Consider the following 16,441-nt stretch of genomic DNA (forward strand, 5'->3'; position numbering starts at 1 on the left):
TTATTTATTTTGGATTGTAGTGAGGGAGGAGGTAAGGATAGACAATATTTAAAGTGATAAAAACAAAACAAATTATATTCCTGTTGCCCAGAAGCTACTAGCATCATTTTGATGATGTTCTTTATCCTGGTAAAATCATATCAATTTATGGAGGGTTTAGAGCAGTTTGGCTGCTCTGGGCATCTCACCTCCATGCCCAGCACTCCATTTCCTTTGCATCAGAGACCTCAAACCCACTAGTATCATAAGCTTGGAAGCCTCCTAGCTTTGCCCCAGCTTCCAATTTTAGCCCATATTTCATGGGTTCAGGGTGGGAAAAAAACATAACTCTGCAGGGCCTAAAAATCTTGATGGGGCACATCGAAGTCACAGACACAGGCCCTTTCTGGTCCTGGGGACCTCCCTGTGTACCCTAGGATATGTCCTAATTTGCCTTTGTCACTGTAGAAGGCATAGGGGGACACATTTTTCATATACCCCCCATCCCCAATACTAGTGCTCACAAGTCTTGGGAAGTGGTCATGTGCACTGTTCAGAGTTTGTAAATTAAATAGCTCAGGGTTCCTTCTCTTTCCTCTACCTTTAGTTCTCAGTACTGTTAATTAACTCTCTGCACCCAGCATACTATCAGGCCCCTCAAAGGCAAATGCCATAGTGGTAAAGGCTGCAAGGATCCATCCAGCTCTTCCACTAACCAGCTGCATCATCTTGCCCAAGATATTCAACCTCTCTGAGCCCATTTTCCTCCTCTGTAACATGGAGATAATAATAGCATGCCTACTTCATGAAACTGTTGAAACACAAAATGAAATATATATAGGCTATATGTATATTTATAGAGAGAGACTAATTTACTTATGAGACTAATGAGACTATATATTATAAACATGAAATGAGTTTTTTATGTAGCATATTAGTTCACTTCTAAAATTATTTCTCATTGTAAAGTTTGTATAGTTGAGATGCATCGTATACATTGATGAATGTGATAATTTGCTTTCCAGTACTGGTACTCTCCTCCAAAGCTGTTATTAAATCAAGGGCATTCTCTAAATTAATGGTATATTAGAATGAAGGAAATATGACACAATGCCTGGCAAACACTAAGTGGCCAACAGTTGTAGGTTGTTGTTACATCAGGTGATCTGGAAACATTAAGAGCTTGACTGTAAAGAGAAGAAAGGAAAGAGAAATCGTTTCACTTATAATAAAGCCTCAGAGAAAAGGTTGGGGAAAATACAGCCAGGAACATGATCTAAGGTGGCTGCCGGGAAATTTTCTTGGCAGATTTCATCCGTCAGTTACAATCTGCCCAGCACTGCTCTGTGCCAGACACTGTGCTAGGCACCAGGGGGCATAATGAGATAGGAATGCTGCCCTCGAGGAAGGCGGGCTACTGCAGGTGATAAGGCACGGGTACCCCTGCCTGATAAGAGAGTTGATGGGGCTGCTTCCAGAGCTCCTGCCCCAGGAACCCAGGGAAAGGTCCTGCAGCCTGTCCAACCAGTGCTTCGCAGGTTGCACCTCACCCAGCCCCCGCGCGGCTAGGCCTGGGGGCCGTAAGAGAAGTAGGCAGCTTCTCTGGCAGCTGTGGTGGCCAAAACCAAAAGTGGAGAAGGGGCCAAGGCTTCGGAATGCAAAGTGTCTAAACCACAGAGGAACAGAGGAAGGGGGCCTCTAAGGGCGCGTGGACTGGTGTTTCTCAGGCTGTGGCCTCCAGGGACACACTGGGGCCTGACAGCTCACCTGCTTCTCTTCTCTGCCCCTCCAGCACGCCCGTCCTCAAAGTCCTGTCCTCAAAGTCGCATCCTCGCCATGGCTCCTGGAGAGAAGATCAAAGCCAAGATCAAGAAGAATCTGCCCGTGACGGGCCCTCAGGCGCCGACCATTAAAGAGCTGATGCGGTGGTACTGCCTCAACACCAACACCCATGGCTGCCGCCGCATCGTGGTGTCCCGCGGCCGCCTGCGCCGCCTCCTCTGGATCGGGTTCACACTGACTGCAGTCGCCCTCATCCTCTGGCAGTGCGCCCTCCTCGTCTTCTCCTTCTATACTGTCTCCGTTTCCATCAAAGTTCACTTCCGGAAGCTGGATTTTCCTGCGGTCACCATCTGCAATATCAACCCCTACAAGTAAGAGGCATGAGCAGGGAAACGCGAGTAGGGAGCCAGGCCCCCTACGGAGGCCGAAGCCCCTCCAGAAAGTGACACGCTGGCAGCCTGGAGGTCGATTCCAGCCTACAAACGTGCTTTCTAGAAATTTGAATTTGTTGCTAACACTGGTAAACAGCCCTCTCCCCGGTTCTAAATCTGTATGTGCCAAGTTTTCAGACCATTAGTGACTTTTTTTCCTTCTTTCTTTGTTTTTTTTTTTTTTTTTGAGATGGAGTTTCACTCTTGTTGCCCAGGATGGGATGCAATGGCACCATCTCGACTCACTGCAACCTCTGCCTCCCAGGTTCAAACAATCCTTCCAAGTAGCTGGGACTACAGGGGCGCACCACCATGCCAGGCTAATTTTTTGTATTTTTAGTAGAGATGGGATTTCACCATGTTTGGCCAGACTGGTCAGACTCCTGACCACAGGTGATCCACCTGCCTTGGCCTCCCAAAGTGTTGGAATTACAGGCGTGAGCCACTGCACCTGGCTTTTTTTTTTTTTTTTTTTTTTTTTAAGAGACAGGGTCTCATGTCACCCAAGCTGGAGTGCAGTGGTGCAATCATAGCTCACTGCAGCCCTGACTTCCTGGGCTCAGGCAATTCTCCCACTGCAGTCTCCTGAGCAGCTGGGACTATAGGCACATGCCACCACATCCAGCTAATTTTTGTTTTTTTGTTTTTTAAGGAATGGGGTCTCGCTGTGTTACTCAGGCTGGTCTCAAACTCCTGAGTTCAAGTGGTGCTGCCACTTTGGTCTCTCAAAGTGCTAAGATTACAGGAGTGAGCCACCACACCCACCCCATCAATGACTTCTGAGGATGGGCTAGCCCAGGGAGAGCAGAAAGAGGAAGCTGCAGGCTTTTTTCACTTAGAAGAGGCCTGGAACGAACTAACCCCCTCTGCACACTCCCCATATTAAGCCCAAATTAGCCAACCCCCGTCCGCATCTGCGCCCCTGGTTCTCCAAGCTCACATGCTCACTCCCCCTGCAGCATGAGTGAGCTCAAGGCTGACTCAGAAGTGACACCCAGGTGACTTCCATGAGCACCTCAGCTGCCCCAAACCCTCATCTGAATAAACCCAGCCCCATTAATTGAGATCATCAGGCTCTGGGTGTGATCAGCCCTTGGGACTGCCCTATCATCCTTGGCAGGACCTGTTCTAAATAGGTCATCAGAGTCCTTCTCAGGATTATGGAAAACTGGTCCGTGAGGCAGGTCAGAATCAGGCAGAGTTTGTCAGAGCAGGGGTGGGGAGAAGGGAAGAAGAGCAGGGGAGGAAGATTATCAACGGAAACTAACTTGTCCAGAGTCATCACCCAGGTGGTGCAAAGCTCAAAATCAAGATCAAGTCTAAGACTCTTTCTCCACCCTCCATATCTTCCTCTTCTTTCTTTCTCTCTCCCTCCTTCTCTCTCTCTCTGGTCTTCCTTCCTTCTTTCTATTCATTATTTGTTCCATAATAATTTACTCAGCATCTACAAACTGTCATGCACTGTACTAGGTTCTGGGATAGAGAACTGAACAACCCAAACACAGTATTTGCCTTAGTGGATCTTATATTGTAGTGGAGGAATAAAGTCTTAATCAATATAATAACACTAATATTATTAACAATAGAAGCACAGTGGCTTATGCCTGAAATCTCAGCATTTTCAGAAGCCAAGGCATGAGGATTGCTTGAAGCCAGGAATTCGAGACCAGCCTGGGCAATAGAGCAAGACCCCGTCTCTAAAAACATTTTATTTTAAATTAGCCAGGTGTGGTGGCACACATTCATAGTCCTAGCAAGTTGGGAGGCCAGGGTGGGAGGATTTCTTGAGCCCAGGAGTTCTAGGCTACAGTGAGCCATGATTGCACCACTGCACTTCAGCGTGGGCAGCAGAGTGACCCTGTCTCTAAAATAATAACAACAATATAGGCCATTTAATTATCTATATGTATATCTGTGTGTGTTTATTATATATAATAAACTCATTGAACCTTCCCAACAACCCCACTTTACAAAGGAGAAGGCTAAAACACAGAAAGGCTAAGACATTTGTCCAAGGTAAGGCAGCCGGTACCAGGATGGGGAACCTAAACCCAGGCAGTTTGGCTCTAGGGTTTCTGCTCTCAATTGCTACGCTCTGCTGCCTATACCTAGAGCAAGGGAGAGAAAGGAGAGAGCAGAGAGTTGAGAGGAGGCTGGAACCATTTGATTTGTGAAAATTAAAAGATGGTATATTGTGCTTCATGAAGGCAACTCCTTTATAACTATTTTGTGTTCCTGGGGGTCGTCAAGGTAACAGTTATACCCTCCTTCCCCCCAGCACAGATTTGAGGACAATCAGAGGGCAGAGGCAGAGTGAGCTGGGTGGAGAAGGAGCCTGCCCACTAGGTAGACTCCCGGTTGGCAGTTATTTACTTGTCCTCACTGTGGCTGGTTTATGGGAGGCACCTGACAGTCACCACTCCAGAAATGCTGGTCAGGACAAACTCATCAACACACCCTGAGAGCAAGCAGATAGTGGCGGCAGAGGTGAAGCCGCAGGAAGTCACACACAGGTCACACATGAGCCTTTCCTCATTTGCCGGAGCCAGGGTCACTCTGGATGCGTCAAGTCATGAAAGGCATGGTCTCCTCTGCCAAGGTGTTGGGAAAGGTGGGCACGAGACTGACACGTGTTGATGGAAAACAACCCGGAGGAGCACCAGGGTTCTGCCAGTGCCGCCTCCCCTCTCCCTGACTTTTCCTCCCCACCTTGGCAGGTACAGCGCTGTGCGCCACCTTCTAGCTGACTTGGAACAGGAGACCAGAGAGGCCCTGAAGTCCCTGTACGGCTTTCCAGAGTCCCGGAAGCGCCGAGATGCAGAGTCCTGGAGCTCCGTCTTGGAGGGAATGCAGCCCAGATTCTCCCACCGGATCCCGCTGCTGATCTTTGATCAGTATGAGAAGGGCAAGGCCAGGGACTTCTTCACAGGGAGGAAGCGAAAAGTTGATGGGAGAATCATTCACAAGGCTTCAAATGTCATGCACATCGAGTCCAAGCAGGTGGTGGGATTCCAACTGGTAAGATTTCACCTTCTCATTCTTTCACTGCTTAGGGGCATGGGATGGGCTGGGTCCAGGACTCTTCTCCTTGGCCACTAGCCCCTGTGGTCCCACTGGAAGAAATACACCCAGCTGGGGTCAGGCACAGTGACTCATGCCTGTAATCCGAGCGCTTTGGGAGGCCAAGGCAGGCAGATCACCTGAGGTCAGGAGTTCGGGACCAGCCTGACCAACATAGTGAAACCCGTCTCCACTAAAATACAAAAATTAGCCGGGCATGGTGGCACATGCCTGTAGTCTCAGCTACTTGGGAAGCTGAGGCAAGAGAATTACTTGAACCTAGGAGGTGGAGGTTGCAGTGAGCCCAGACGGTGTCACTGTACTCCAGCCTAGGTGACAGAATGAGACTCTGTTGAAAAAAAAAAGGAGGGGGGTAGAGGTGGGGGGCAAGCAGAGGGAGAGAATTAGGACAAATACCTAATGCATGCGGGGCTTAAAACCTAGGTGATGGGTTGATAGGTGCAGCAAACCACCATGGCACATGTATACCTATCTAACAAACCTGCATGTTCTGCACATGTATCCCAGAACTTAAAGTAAAATTATTTTTTTTCTTTTTCTTTTTTTTTGAGACGGAGTCTTGCTCTGTCACCCAGGCTGGAGTGCAGTGGCCGGATCTCAGCTCACTGCAAGCTCCGCCTCCCGGGTTTACGNTAAAAAAAGGAGGGGGGTAGAGGTGGGGGGCAAGCAGAGGGAGAGAATTAGGACAAATACCTAATGCATGCGGGGCTTAAAACCTAGGTGATGGGTTGATAGGTGCAGCAAACCACCATGGCACATGTATACCTATCTAACAAACCTGCATGTTCTGCACATGTATCCCAGAACTTAAAGTAAAATTATTTTTTTTCTTTTCTTTTTTTTTGAGACGGAGTCTTGCTCTGTCACCCAGGCTGGAGTGCAGTGGCCGGATCTCAGCTCACTGCAAGCTCCGCCTCCCGGGTTTACGCCATTCTCCTGCCTCAGCCTCCCGAGTACCTGGGACTACAGGCGCCCGCCACCTCGCCCGGCTAGTTTTTTGTATTTTAGTAGAGACGGGGTTTCACCGTGTTAGCCAGGATGGTCTCCATCTCCTGACCTCATGATCCACCCGTCTCAGCCTCCCAAAGTGTTGGGATTACAGGCTTGAGCCACCGCGCCCGGCCTAGTAAGATTATTTTTAAAAGAAAGAAAGAAAGAGAGAAAGAGAGAAAGAAAGAAAAGAAAGGAAAGAAAGGAAAGACACCTAGTTGGGGTGATTCAGCTGCAAACAACTGAAACTGACTCAGGTAATTTTCAGTTGGGGGGTGCAGAGGGAGGGGGAAATGTGTTAGAAGGCAACCAGTAACTCATAGAGGCCTCTCAAAGGGCAGAAATTAGGACAGATGCAGGGATCTAGGTAGCAAGGCATAATGAAAAGTCATTTCAGATATTGCTGCTGGAGTAAAGAAGCGTCAAATATGTTCAGTTTTTGTTGGTGTTGTTAATGCTTAAGAGTCAAATTCCATCTTGGGACTATCTGGTTGGTCAAGCTTGGGTCACCTAATTACCCTTTGGCTAATGGATGGTGGAGTATCTTCATGGACAATCACACCAGGCTGTATCCAGAGGGGGGAAGGAAATTCTTCCAAAGCAAAATTGACATGCAGGCACCAGAAAGAAAAAGATAGACAATAAACGGCAGAAACATCAGTGTTCCTGCAGTACTTGCCTTCATGAGGTGCCTCGTCTGACTTCATTTTCCCTTTTGGTCCCATTTGAGGGGATTTTTTTTTTTTTTTTTTTTTTTTTTGAGACAGAGTCTCACTCTGTCATCCAGGCTGGAGTGCAGTGGTGCAATCTCAGCTCACTGCAACCTCTACCTCCCAGGTTCAAGTGATTCTCCTGCCTCAGCCTCCCGAGTAGCTGGGATTACAGGCATGCACCACCATGCTTGGCTAATTTTTTGTATTTTTAGTAGAGACTGGGTTTCACCATGTTGGTCAGGCTGGTCTCGAACTCTTGACCTCAGGTGGTCCCTCCACCTTCGGCCTCCCAAAGTGCTGAGATTACAGGCGCGAGCCACTGCCCCTGGCCTGAGGGGCTCTTGAGAAATGCCATTCACTGAAAATGAATTCTAGTACCTTCGCGGGCAAACTCTATCACCACCCTCCCTCTCCATGCCCCAGTCACCTCTGGAGGACGGGGGGCTATGTCCATACCTTATAGGCTTGGTTGCCAATTGTGTGACCTTGTAGCTATAGTCCCAAATCCTGAAAAATGGACCTTCTAAATCATTGAGATTTCAAAGTCTTCTTGGGTCCTTTCATAGGATATCTGCAAGGTTCTTCTTGATACCAAAACCAACTCTTTATATATAAGTTTGTTTGTTTGTTTTAGAAACAAGATCTCACTCTGTCATCCAGGTGGGAGCGGTGCAATCATAGTTCACTGCATGCAGCCTAGAACTCCTGGGCTCAAACAATTTTCCCACCTCAGCCTCCCAAGTAGCTTGGACTACAGGAATGCACCACCACACCTAGATAATTTTTCTATTTTTTGTGGAGATGGGGGTCTAGCCATGTTTCCCACGCTGGTCTCAAATTCCTGGCCTCAATCAGTCTTCCCACTACAACCTTCCAAAGCATTAGGATTACAGGCATGAGCCACTGCAATCAGCCAAAATCAGTTGACATCTGTCCATTTAGAAAAGTTTCCAAGCTTTGTGTGATGAGAACATTTGGAATGTACAATGGCTTCCCTATGCTGTTCTCATTATTGTATATTTCAAACATGGGTCCTCCCAGCTACCACACGTGGTTGGGAAGGATGGTGTTTCAGTCAATATTTTGTGGGTGAGATAATGGGTACAGAATATCTTGCCTAAGATCCTGCAGAGTAGTCTCTCCTCCTCCTGCAGAGTCTGGGCTGGAATCCAGATAGCTTGACTGTTGATATGATAGGAAATGGGAAAGGTTGTTAAGAATGTAGTAGCATCAATCAGGTGAACCCCAGGGTACCTGGGGACCCTGAAGATGCTGGTTTTCCTTCTGGCTTGGTGGGCAAGTAGTGCAGAGTTGCAGGAGTAGGACTCTGTGTCCTTTCTCACTCAGCCCCTTTTTGGTCTTTGAGGCTTGAGGATGATCACTCCCAGCCCCTAGAAGTGAGAGGAAACTCATCCTTGCCCCAGATATCCAACCTGTTCCCCTGAGTATCTGGCCTGGAAGTCTCAGTCCCTCATTCTTATGGTCCTTCTGAAGAGCAGCGATAGGACCGATGGCTTCAGCCTCGTGTCTCCTCTTATTCACAGTGCTCGAATGACACCTCCGACTGTGCCACCTACACCTTCAGCTCGGGGATCAATGCCATTCAGGAGTGGTATAAGCTGCACTACATGAATATCATGGCACAGGTGCCTCTGGAGAAGAAAATCAACATGAGCTATTCTGCTGAGGAGCTGCTGGTGACCTGCTTCTTTGATGGAGTGTCCTGTGATGCCAGGTCAGGAAAGAACGCTGCTCTCTCAGCCTCTGAGGACTGGCAGCTCTGAGTACCAGGCCCCTTGCAGGAACCTACAGCCTTGATGATAGGTCTTGGGAGCAAAAGGTGCTCTTCTCACTGACGCTGCCTTTGGAAATTGCTTACATGGGAGCTGTGTTCTAGAGTCAGTGAGTGAGGTGTGCATGACATAAAATCAAAATATCCTTAAAGTCATTAAACTACTCATTAAAAACAAGGTAGTTGGCCGGTCATGGTGGTTCATGCCTCTAAATCCCAGCACTTTGGGAGGCTGGGGTAGGTGGATCGCTTGAGGTCAAGAGTTCAAGACCAGCCTGGACAACACAATAGTGAGACCCCATCTCTACTAAAAATACAAAACTTAGCCAGGCATGGTGGTGCATGCCTGTAGTCCCAGCTATTCAGGAAACTAAGGCAGGAGAATCACTTGAACCTGGGAGGCAGAGGATGCAGTAATCCGAGATTGCACTACTGCACTCCAGCCTGGGCTACAGAGCAAGACTCTGTCTCAAAAAACAAACAAACAAACAAACAAACACACCAACCCACAAGGTATTAGATTGGCACAAAAGTGATTGCTGTTTTTGTCATATAGTGTGCATATAACCTAACCTTGTATATTACCAAAATGCATACTGATGATTAAGAACCATCGTTCGAAGGAAGGAAGGAAGAGAAAGAGGGAGGAATGCGGGGAGAAAGGCCCATGTTCAAATATGTGAGATTTCAAACCGTTCACCTTTAGGATAACACTCAGATCCCTCATGGTGACTGGGCAGTGGGTGAGACATTCTAAAGTGTTCCTGGGCTGGGCACAGTGGCTCACACTTGTAATCCCAGCACTTTGGGAGGCTGAGGAGGATGATTGCTTGAGCTCAAGAGTTTGAGCCAGCCTGGGCAATGTGGCAAAACCTCCTTTCTAGAAAAAAAAAAAAAATCAAAAACTTATCTGGGCATAATTGCACACACCTATAGTCCCAGCTACTCAGGAGGCTGAGGTGGGAAGATCACTTGAGTCTGGGAGGTTGAGGCTGCAGTGAGCCATAATTGTGCCATTGCACTTCAGCCTGAGCAACAGAGCAAGAACCTGTCTCAAAAATAAAAATAAAAATAAAAATAAAATAAAATAAAATAAAATAAAATACTAAGCCTCTTTCGCCTATATATATGTTAGCAGACAGATTGGTTCTTGTGAAAAGTAAATAAATGGAATCATGTCTCCCTAAGAATTGGGTTCCAAAGTCACATAAGGGCACAGATGATGTGATTCTTTCCCTGGGGATTATTTTCTAGAAATGGAAATTTGAATGGAAAATGTCAAGTGTTGACTGAGAAATTCAAAAGTGGAGGAATTTGGGGGCAGACATGGCACAAGGAATGTCAAGTCAGGATAGAGATGAAGGTGAGAGGATTCCGAGAGAAAACAGAAGGCAGAGAGTCTAGTTCTATGTCCATGTGTGTCAACAAGAATGAGGGGCCTTGTTTGTCATTTGATCAGGAGCAAGATGTGGAAAATGAGTCACGTCTCTCACGCGTTCTCCCCAAAGAGAGTTGACTCCATTAGCACTGCCCTGCCCAACTTCAGCTAAGACGCATGGGGAAGATCCCTTTCTGACCCATTTTCTTTCTCCATAGGAATTTCACGCTTTTCCACCATCCAATGCATGGGAATTGCTACACTTTCAACAACAGAGAAAATGAGACCATTCTCAGCACCTCCATGGGGGGCAGCGAATATGGTAAGGAAACGTGTGCCAAGGAGATCTTGAGGTCCTCCAACAGTGGACATAGGGGCAGCAGGACAGTGGGGATGCGGGAGCCCTCTGGAAATGCAGGATCTCTCCCACTTGGCCAGAAACTAAGGATGCCCTTTTTTTCTACCAGCGTTTCCATCAGTGTTCATGCTGGTTCCTTCCTTCCATGTCAGCGTCTGTTTTCCTTTTTGACTTCTCCTCCACCTTTGAGAGAGTGACAGGGACATCGCTGGGGCTCCTTCTGCTAGGGAACTACTCTGGTTTAGACTCATAGCTAGGGTGAATAATGCAGGACAGGTGGTTTCCAAACGGAGTTGAGCCCAAATATGCTGAACAGATTAGGGAGGTAGATGCACATTTATCTTAGTTCAGGTGACAGATTCTGGATGGAGCCGAAACCCAGCTCGGCCACTCACTGTGTGACCTTGGGCAAGTTACGGTGCTTCATCTATAAAGTGGGACTAATAACAATATCTCCCATATGAGATTACTGAGAGGACTTAAGATACAGACTTAGAATAAGACCTGGTCTGCACTCTCTTAGTCTGCTTGTATAACAAAATACAAGAGACTGGGTGCCTTCGATAACAGACATTTATATATCACAGTTTTGGAGACTAGAATGTCCAAAATCAAGGCACAGGCAGACTCGGTTCTGGTGAGGCTTCTCTCTTTGGGTTCAGAAGTCTGACTGTCTTCCTTCCATGTCCTCACATGGTCTTTCCTCTGTGGTGTGTCAACAGAGAGAGGCCTGTGATGTCTCTCTCTCTTCTGATCAGGACATCAGTCCTATCAGATTAGAGTCCTCTGCTTATGACTTCCTTTCACCTTAATTAAGGCCCTATCTCCAAATAATATACCTTTGGGGGTTAGGGCTTCAACATATGAATTTGAGGCAGTAAACAATTCAGCCATAACACATACTAAGCACACAATAAGTGCTAGTTGCTATTGTTATTACTACTATTATTACTGTTACTAGCATTGTTACCAGTCTACCACCATTGCTACTGCTGCTACTACCCCCAAAATAATACCATTGCAACTTCCAGCACTACTATTACTACTATTCCACTATGATTACATTTGTAGAGAAGGTAGGAACTGAACAGATTGGCCTGGCTTATGCCCAGAAAGAATGCTTGAAAGGTCCCATGCAAATAGAACATGATGTGATATGCAGATATACTCCCACCAGGACAAGCAAGGGCCTGTCATAAAGGAAATCCACACTTGGAATCCTGGCCTTTGTCACTGTGTAGTCTGTGCTCTTACTAAGTCTGCAAGGAATCGTAATTCAGTGCACATACTTCATGGGGAAGAAGTAATCTGGAAACAGAGTGAAAAGTTGCAGAGTCCTGGCTCTGCTATGGAGGGGCTGTGTGACCTCAAGCAATTCACTTCCCCTCTCTGGGCTTTGTTTGTAATTGTTTACAAGTTGTTTACAAATTATTTGCAGTTGTTTACAAGTTGCTTACAAATTGTTTGCAATTGTTTACAAGTTGTTTACACATTGTTTGCAATTGTTTACAAGTTGTTTACAAATCATTTGCAATTATTTACCAATTCTTTGCAATTGTTTACAAATTGCCCTTGTTTACAAATTGAATGTCAGAATAACTCTCAAAAGTATCTTCTTTCCATCCGTATAGACCCCGCTGATTCATTCATCCACTTACCAAGCATGGAGTATCTCCTGTTTGCCAGGCCCTCTTCTATATACCGGGGACACAGCAGTGAAAAGACAGATGTCTTCTCTGCTGTTAGGGAACTTAAATTTTCATGGAGAGAGACAGATAAAAAATGAGTACACAACTACACAGACATGATCTAGTTACAAATCCTAATGACTGCTATTCAGGGAAGAAAGAGGCAGAGTGGGAAGACAGAGTGGCTGGGATTGGAATGGGGGGGTGGTCAGTTTGGATAAGATCTCTAAGAGGGGGCTATTTAGGGAGGAAAAGATTCATGTTAAGGTCTACACAAGAACATTCCAGGGACTAGCAAGGGCAAAGGCCCTGGGAAGGACATGAATCAGATGTGTTCTAGAAACAGAAGTAAGACCAGTGTGCTTGGAGCTTATTGAGGTGGGGAGAGAGTGGGAGGAGATGAGGAGGGAGAAGTAGGCAGGGGCTGTATCATCATCACCTTGACAGATGCAGCCAGGTTTATTCTGTGGCATTCCCATATATCCAGTGAGATGCCACTGAAGAGTTTCAGGTTTCAAGGAGTGATCTGGTCTGAGGTCTAATTTTCAAAGGACCTCAGCCGGTACATGAATGAGCAGGGTCTCTATGGATGGAAAGAAGAGAATTTTGAGTTATACTGACATTCAATTTGTAAACAAGTCAAGAGCAATTGGTAAACAATTGCAAATGATTTGTAAACAATTGCAAACAATTTGTAAATAAGCCCAGAGAGGGGAAGTGAATTGCTGGAGGTCACAGCCCATCTGTAGAAAAGCCAGGGCCCTGCAACTTTTCACTCTCAGTTCCCATGTGCACTGGTACTGTGTTTACTCTGGTGCTGGGTCAGCATAGACTGCAGGGGACAAGAGCAGGAGTGGGAGAAGAAGTTGCGCCAGTGATTAGAAACACCATTAGTGATTCATCTCTTCTCTGAGTGCCCGCCCTGAGGGGTGAAGCAGCCAGAGCAATGCATGTTCTTTTGAATGTTCTGAGCTCCCCATCTCAAAGGACCACATGGAGATGCATGTCTCGAGCAGAGTGGCAATTTCCTTACACTTGGCAAAAACGTACGCTTAGCAAGAACTGTGACAGTGATACTGTTTGAGCCCCTGTTTTGGGCTAAGCTGTGGGGGCACAGCAGAGAGCAAGTCAGGCACGCATTCCAATCTCATGGAGCTTCCAGTCTAGCCCTTGTCCACCTGTCACTTGTTGGAAATACCTGGTCTTGGATTTGAAGCTCCTGAAGCAGTGGGAGAGGTGGGTTACCCCCCAGGAAATGTTTTCCTAGCCTTGGATCACGGCAGGTTGCCTTATCCTCCCAGGGCTGCAAGTCATTTTGTACATAAATGAAGAGGAATACAACCCATTCCTCGTTTCCTCCACTGGAGCTAAGGTGATCATCCATCGGCAGGACGAGTATCCCTTCGTCGAAGATGTGGGAACAGAGATTGAGACGGCAATGGTCACCTCTATAGGAATGCACCTGGTAAGAGAATATTCTCATTTCCATAGACTTGGAGAGAACAGATGTTTTTTTTCCCAAGGATAACCAATGAGGTGCAGCCTGTGGAAAAGGGTGTTTGTTTCAAAAGGGAACATGGTCCCAGATTTTCCCGTAGTTACTCCATTCATTTCAGGAGTTACATTAAAGGTTGTGTTTGTATCTTCTGACCGACTGCAGTGGCTCACACCTGTAATCCCAGCACTTCAGGAGACCAAGGTGAGGTCAAGAGTTTGAGACCAGCCTGGCCAACTTGGTGAAACCTGTCTCTACTAAAAATACAAAAAATTAGCTGGGTGTGGTAGCACATGCCTGTAATCCCAGTTACTTGGGAGGCTGAGGCAAGAGAATAGCTTAAACCCAGGAGAAGGAGGTTGCAATGAGCCAAAATCATGAATCATGCCACTGCACTCCAGCCTAAGCAACAGAGCAACACTCCAATAAATAAAAATAAAAATAAATAAAATAAAATAAAATAAAAGATTGTATTTGCATGGATTGATAGGACAGGATGCTATTTGTGGAAAGAATTTAAAAAGCAAGACACCAGCATTTGTGGAACCTATGCTGGAAGCAAGGCATTAGGACACTAACTATATATTTGTCAGTAATACAAATAGATAAGATTACTAACTATCTTTCTGGGTTGCTTAAAGGCCTATGAGGCATGTCAGTAACTGTATTAAAGCCTAGTAGAAAGTCACTCAGCTCTCCAAGGTCTATTTAGCCCATCATGCTTCCATCAATTTTACCTCATTTACCAAGAACCCCTTCTCCCTCCAAATTTGACCTTTGTGGACCTCTCTGGGCACTGAGAACACACAAACCTATCAACAGAAACACAAGTAAGCTGCAGACTCCAACCCCTGAGTCAGCCTTGCCCAATGGGAGCTGAATGGCAAGGTAAAGAGTGGACTCTGATGGCCCTGGTCACTCCACTGCTTATGGAGTTTTCTTGTTTGCAGTTTTCTTGTTTGCAGGCCTGGGGTCTTTTTATTCCAGGATCTGTCTGCCTCTCCCTTTCTCTCTTTCGTAGAATGACTGTTAAGAACTTATTTAGACCAGGCACAGTGGCTCATGCCTGTAATCCCAACACTTTGGGAGGCCAAGGCGGGTGGATTACTTGAGCCCAGAAGTTTAAGACCAGCCTGGGCAACATAGCAAAAACCCCATCTCTACCAAAAACAAAATACAAAAACTCACCAGGCATGGTGGCACATGCCTGTAGTTCCAGCTACTCGGGAGGCTGAAGTAGGAGAATCACCTGACCCCAGGGAGGTCGAGGCTTCAGTGAGCGATGATTGTGCCACTGCACTCCAACCTGAGTGAGACTCTGTCACCAAGACTGGAGTGTAGTGGCGCGATCTCGGCTCGCTGCAACCTCCGCCTCCCTGGTTCACGCCACTATCCTGCCTCAGCCTCCCGAGTAGCTGGGACTCCAGACGCCCGCCACCACGGCTGGCTAATTTTTGTATTTTTTAGTAGAGACGGGGTTTCACCGTGTTAGCCAGGATGGTCTTGATTTCCTGACCTCGTGATCCACCCAATTCGGCCTCCCAAAGTGCTAGAATTACAGGTGTGAGCCCCTGTGCCTGGCCCATAATGACACTTTTCTTTACCTGTTTGGGGGTGGGGAGAAAGAAACAAAATCTCCTTGTGGACTATACATCTGTTCACGCCTTTATTTAAATCCAACCTTAATATCCCCAATTAAACTTCCTAGCCTTTATCCCTCACAAATGTATCCTCCAGAGCAGTGGCTTCCAAACCTGGTTGATTATCAGACTCAAAGTCACTGAATCAGAATCTGTAGAAGATGAGCCTAAGGATCTATATTTTTACCAAGTTGCAGTGGTTATTCTAAGAGGCAGCACACTTGGGAGCCTTGGCTCGACCTTTTTTTTAATGTTTAAATTTAAAATATTTTTAGAGTCAGGGTCTTGTTCTGTCACCCAGGCTGGAGTGCAGTGACACAATCATAGCTCATTGGAGCCTTGAACTCCTGAGGGTCTTAGCTTTAGAAACTTGAGCAATACAGAATTAGAGGAAAAGCTAATTGTGTCTTCCCAAGTGAAAGTGAAGCTAGAATGACACAAAGATCTAGCTATAGCTTTGCATTGGGTTAGACAAAGAGATGGTGGGCATTTAGGGCTTGGATATCCATCTGTCATTTATCCATTCAACTGATATTTTCTGAGCACCTTCTATGTGCTAGACATGGGGTACCTCAGCATGGAGGACACCGTCCGTGTCCTGAGAGAGTCTAGAGTCCAGCAGAGAGGATTGAGTAATAAACCAGAAACGGCACAAATGATTCATTATAATTGCCGTAAGTGCTATGAAGAAGAAATGCAAGACCATATGAGTGTATATTATGACATGACTGACCTGGGGCTCATTTTCAGTGGGGAAGATGAGGTTCAAGGAAGGCTTTCCTGAGAAGATGCTATTTAAGCTGAGACAGCAAGATGATGAACTAGAATGGAAGTATGACAGACGAAGTCTGTGGCTTCACTGCCTCATGGTGCCCCATAGAAAGGACAACCCTGGACAAGGAAAACCATCAAAATGGTCTTTCTGGGCCCCCAGATGCTCTCAGGAGGCATGTTACTTAGGGGCTTTGTTCCAGCATGGGAGGGAAGTAATGTGTATTAGCTTGAGCTGTGTGAATGAAAAAAGAAAAACTATCTCGAACCCCCAATCTGCTCAAACTGTGACTTGAAAAGACTTTTTTAAGAGACAGCCACTTAAGTAGCTGGGCAACTCATT

The 16,441-nt window shown here is 46.5% G+C and overlaps 1 protein-coding gene across 2 annotated transcripts in view; it reads left to right on the forward strand.

Annotated features, from left to right (window-relative positions):
- Positions 1–16,441, forward strand: part of SCNN1G (sodium channel epithelial 1 subunit gamma) — a 34,339-nt gene that overhangs the window by 2,161 nt on the left and 15,737 nt on the right. For both annotated transcript variants that reach the window (XM_017887208.1, XM_017887209.1), the window contains exons 2-6: positions 1,772–2,132; positions 4,910–5,210; positions 8,521–8,711; positions 10,365–10,468; positions 13,494–13,657. In XM_017887208.1, the coding sequence (XP_017742697.1) occupies positions 1,772–2,132; positions 4,910–5,210; positions 8,521–8,711; positions 10,365–10,468; positions 13,494–13,657 (1,121 nt within the window). The remainder of the gene's footprint in view (positions 1–1,771; positions 2,133–4,909; positions 5,211–8,520; positions 8,712–10,364; positions 10,469–13,493; positions 13,658–16,441) is intronic.

The sequence above is a fragment of the Rhinopithecus bieti genome, unplaced genomic scaffold (assembly GCF_001698545.2).
Source record: "Rhinopithecus bieti isolate Rb0 unplaced genomic scaffold, ASM169854v2 scaffold_13348, whole genome shotgun sequence".
Classification (NCBI taxonomy): Eukaryota; Metazoa; Chordata; class Mammalia; order Primates; family Cercopithecidae; genus Rhinopithecus; species Rhinopithecus bieti.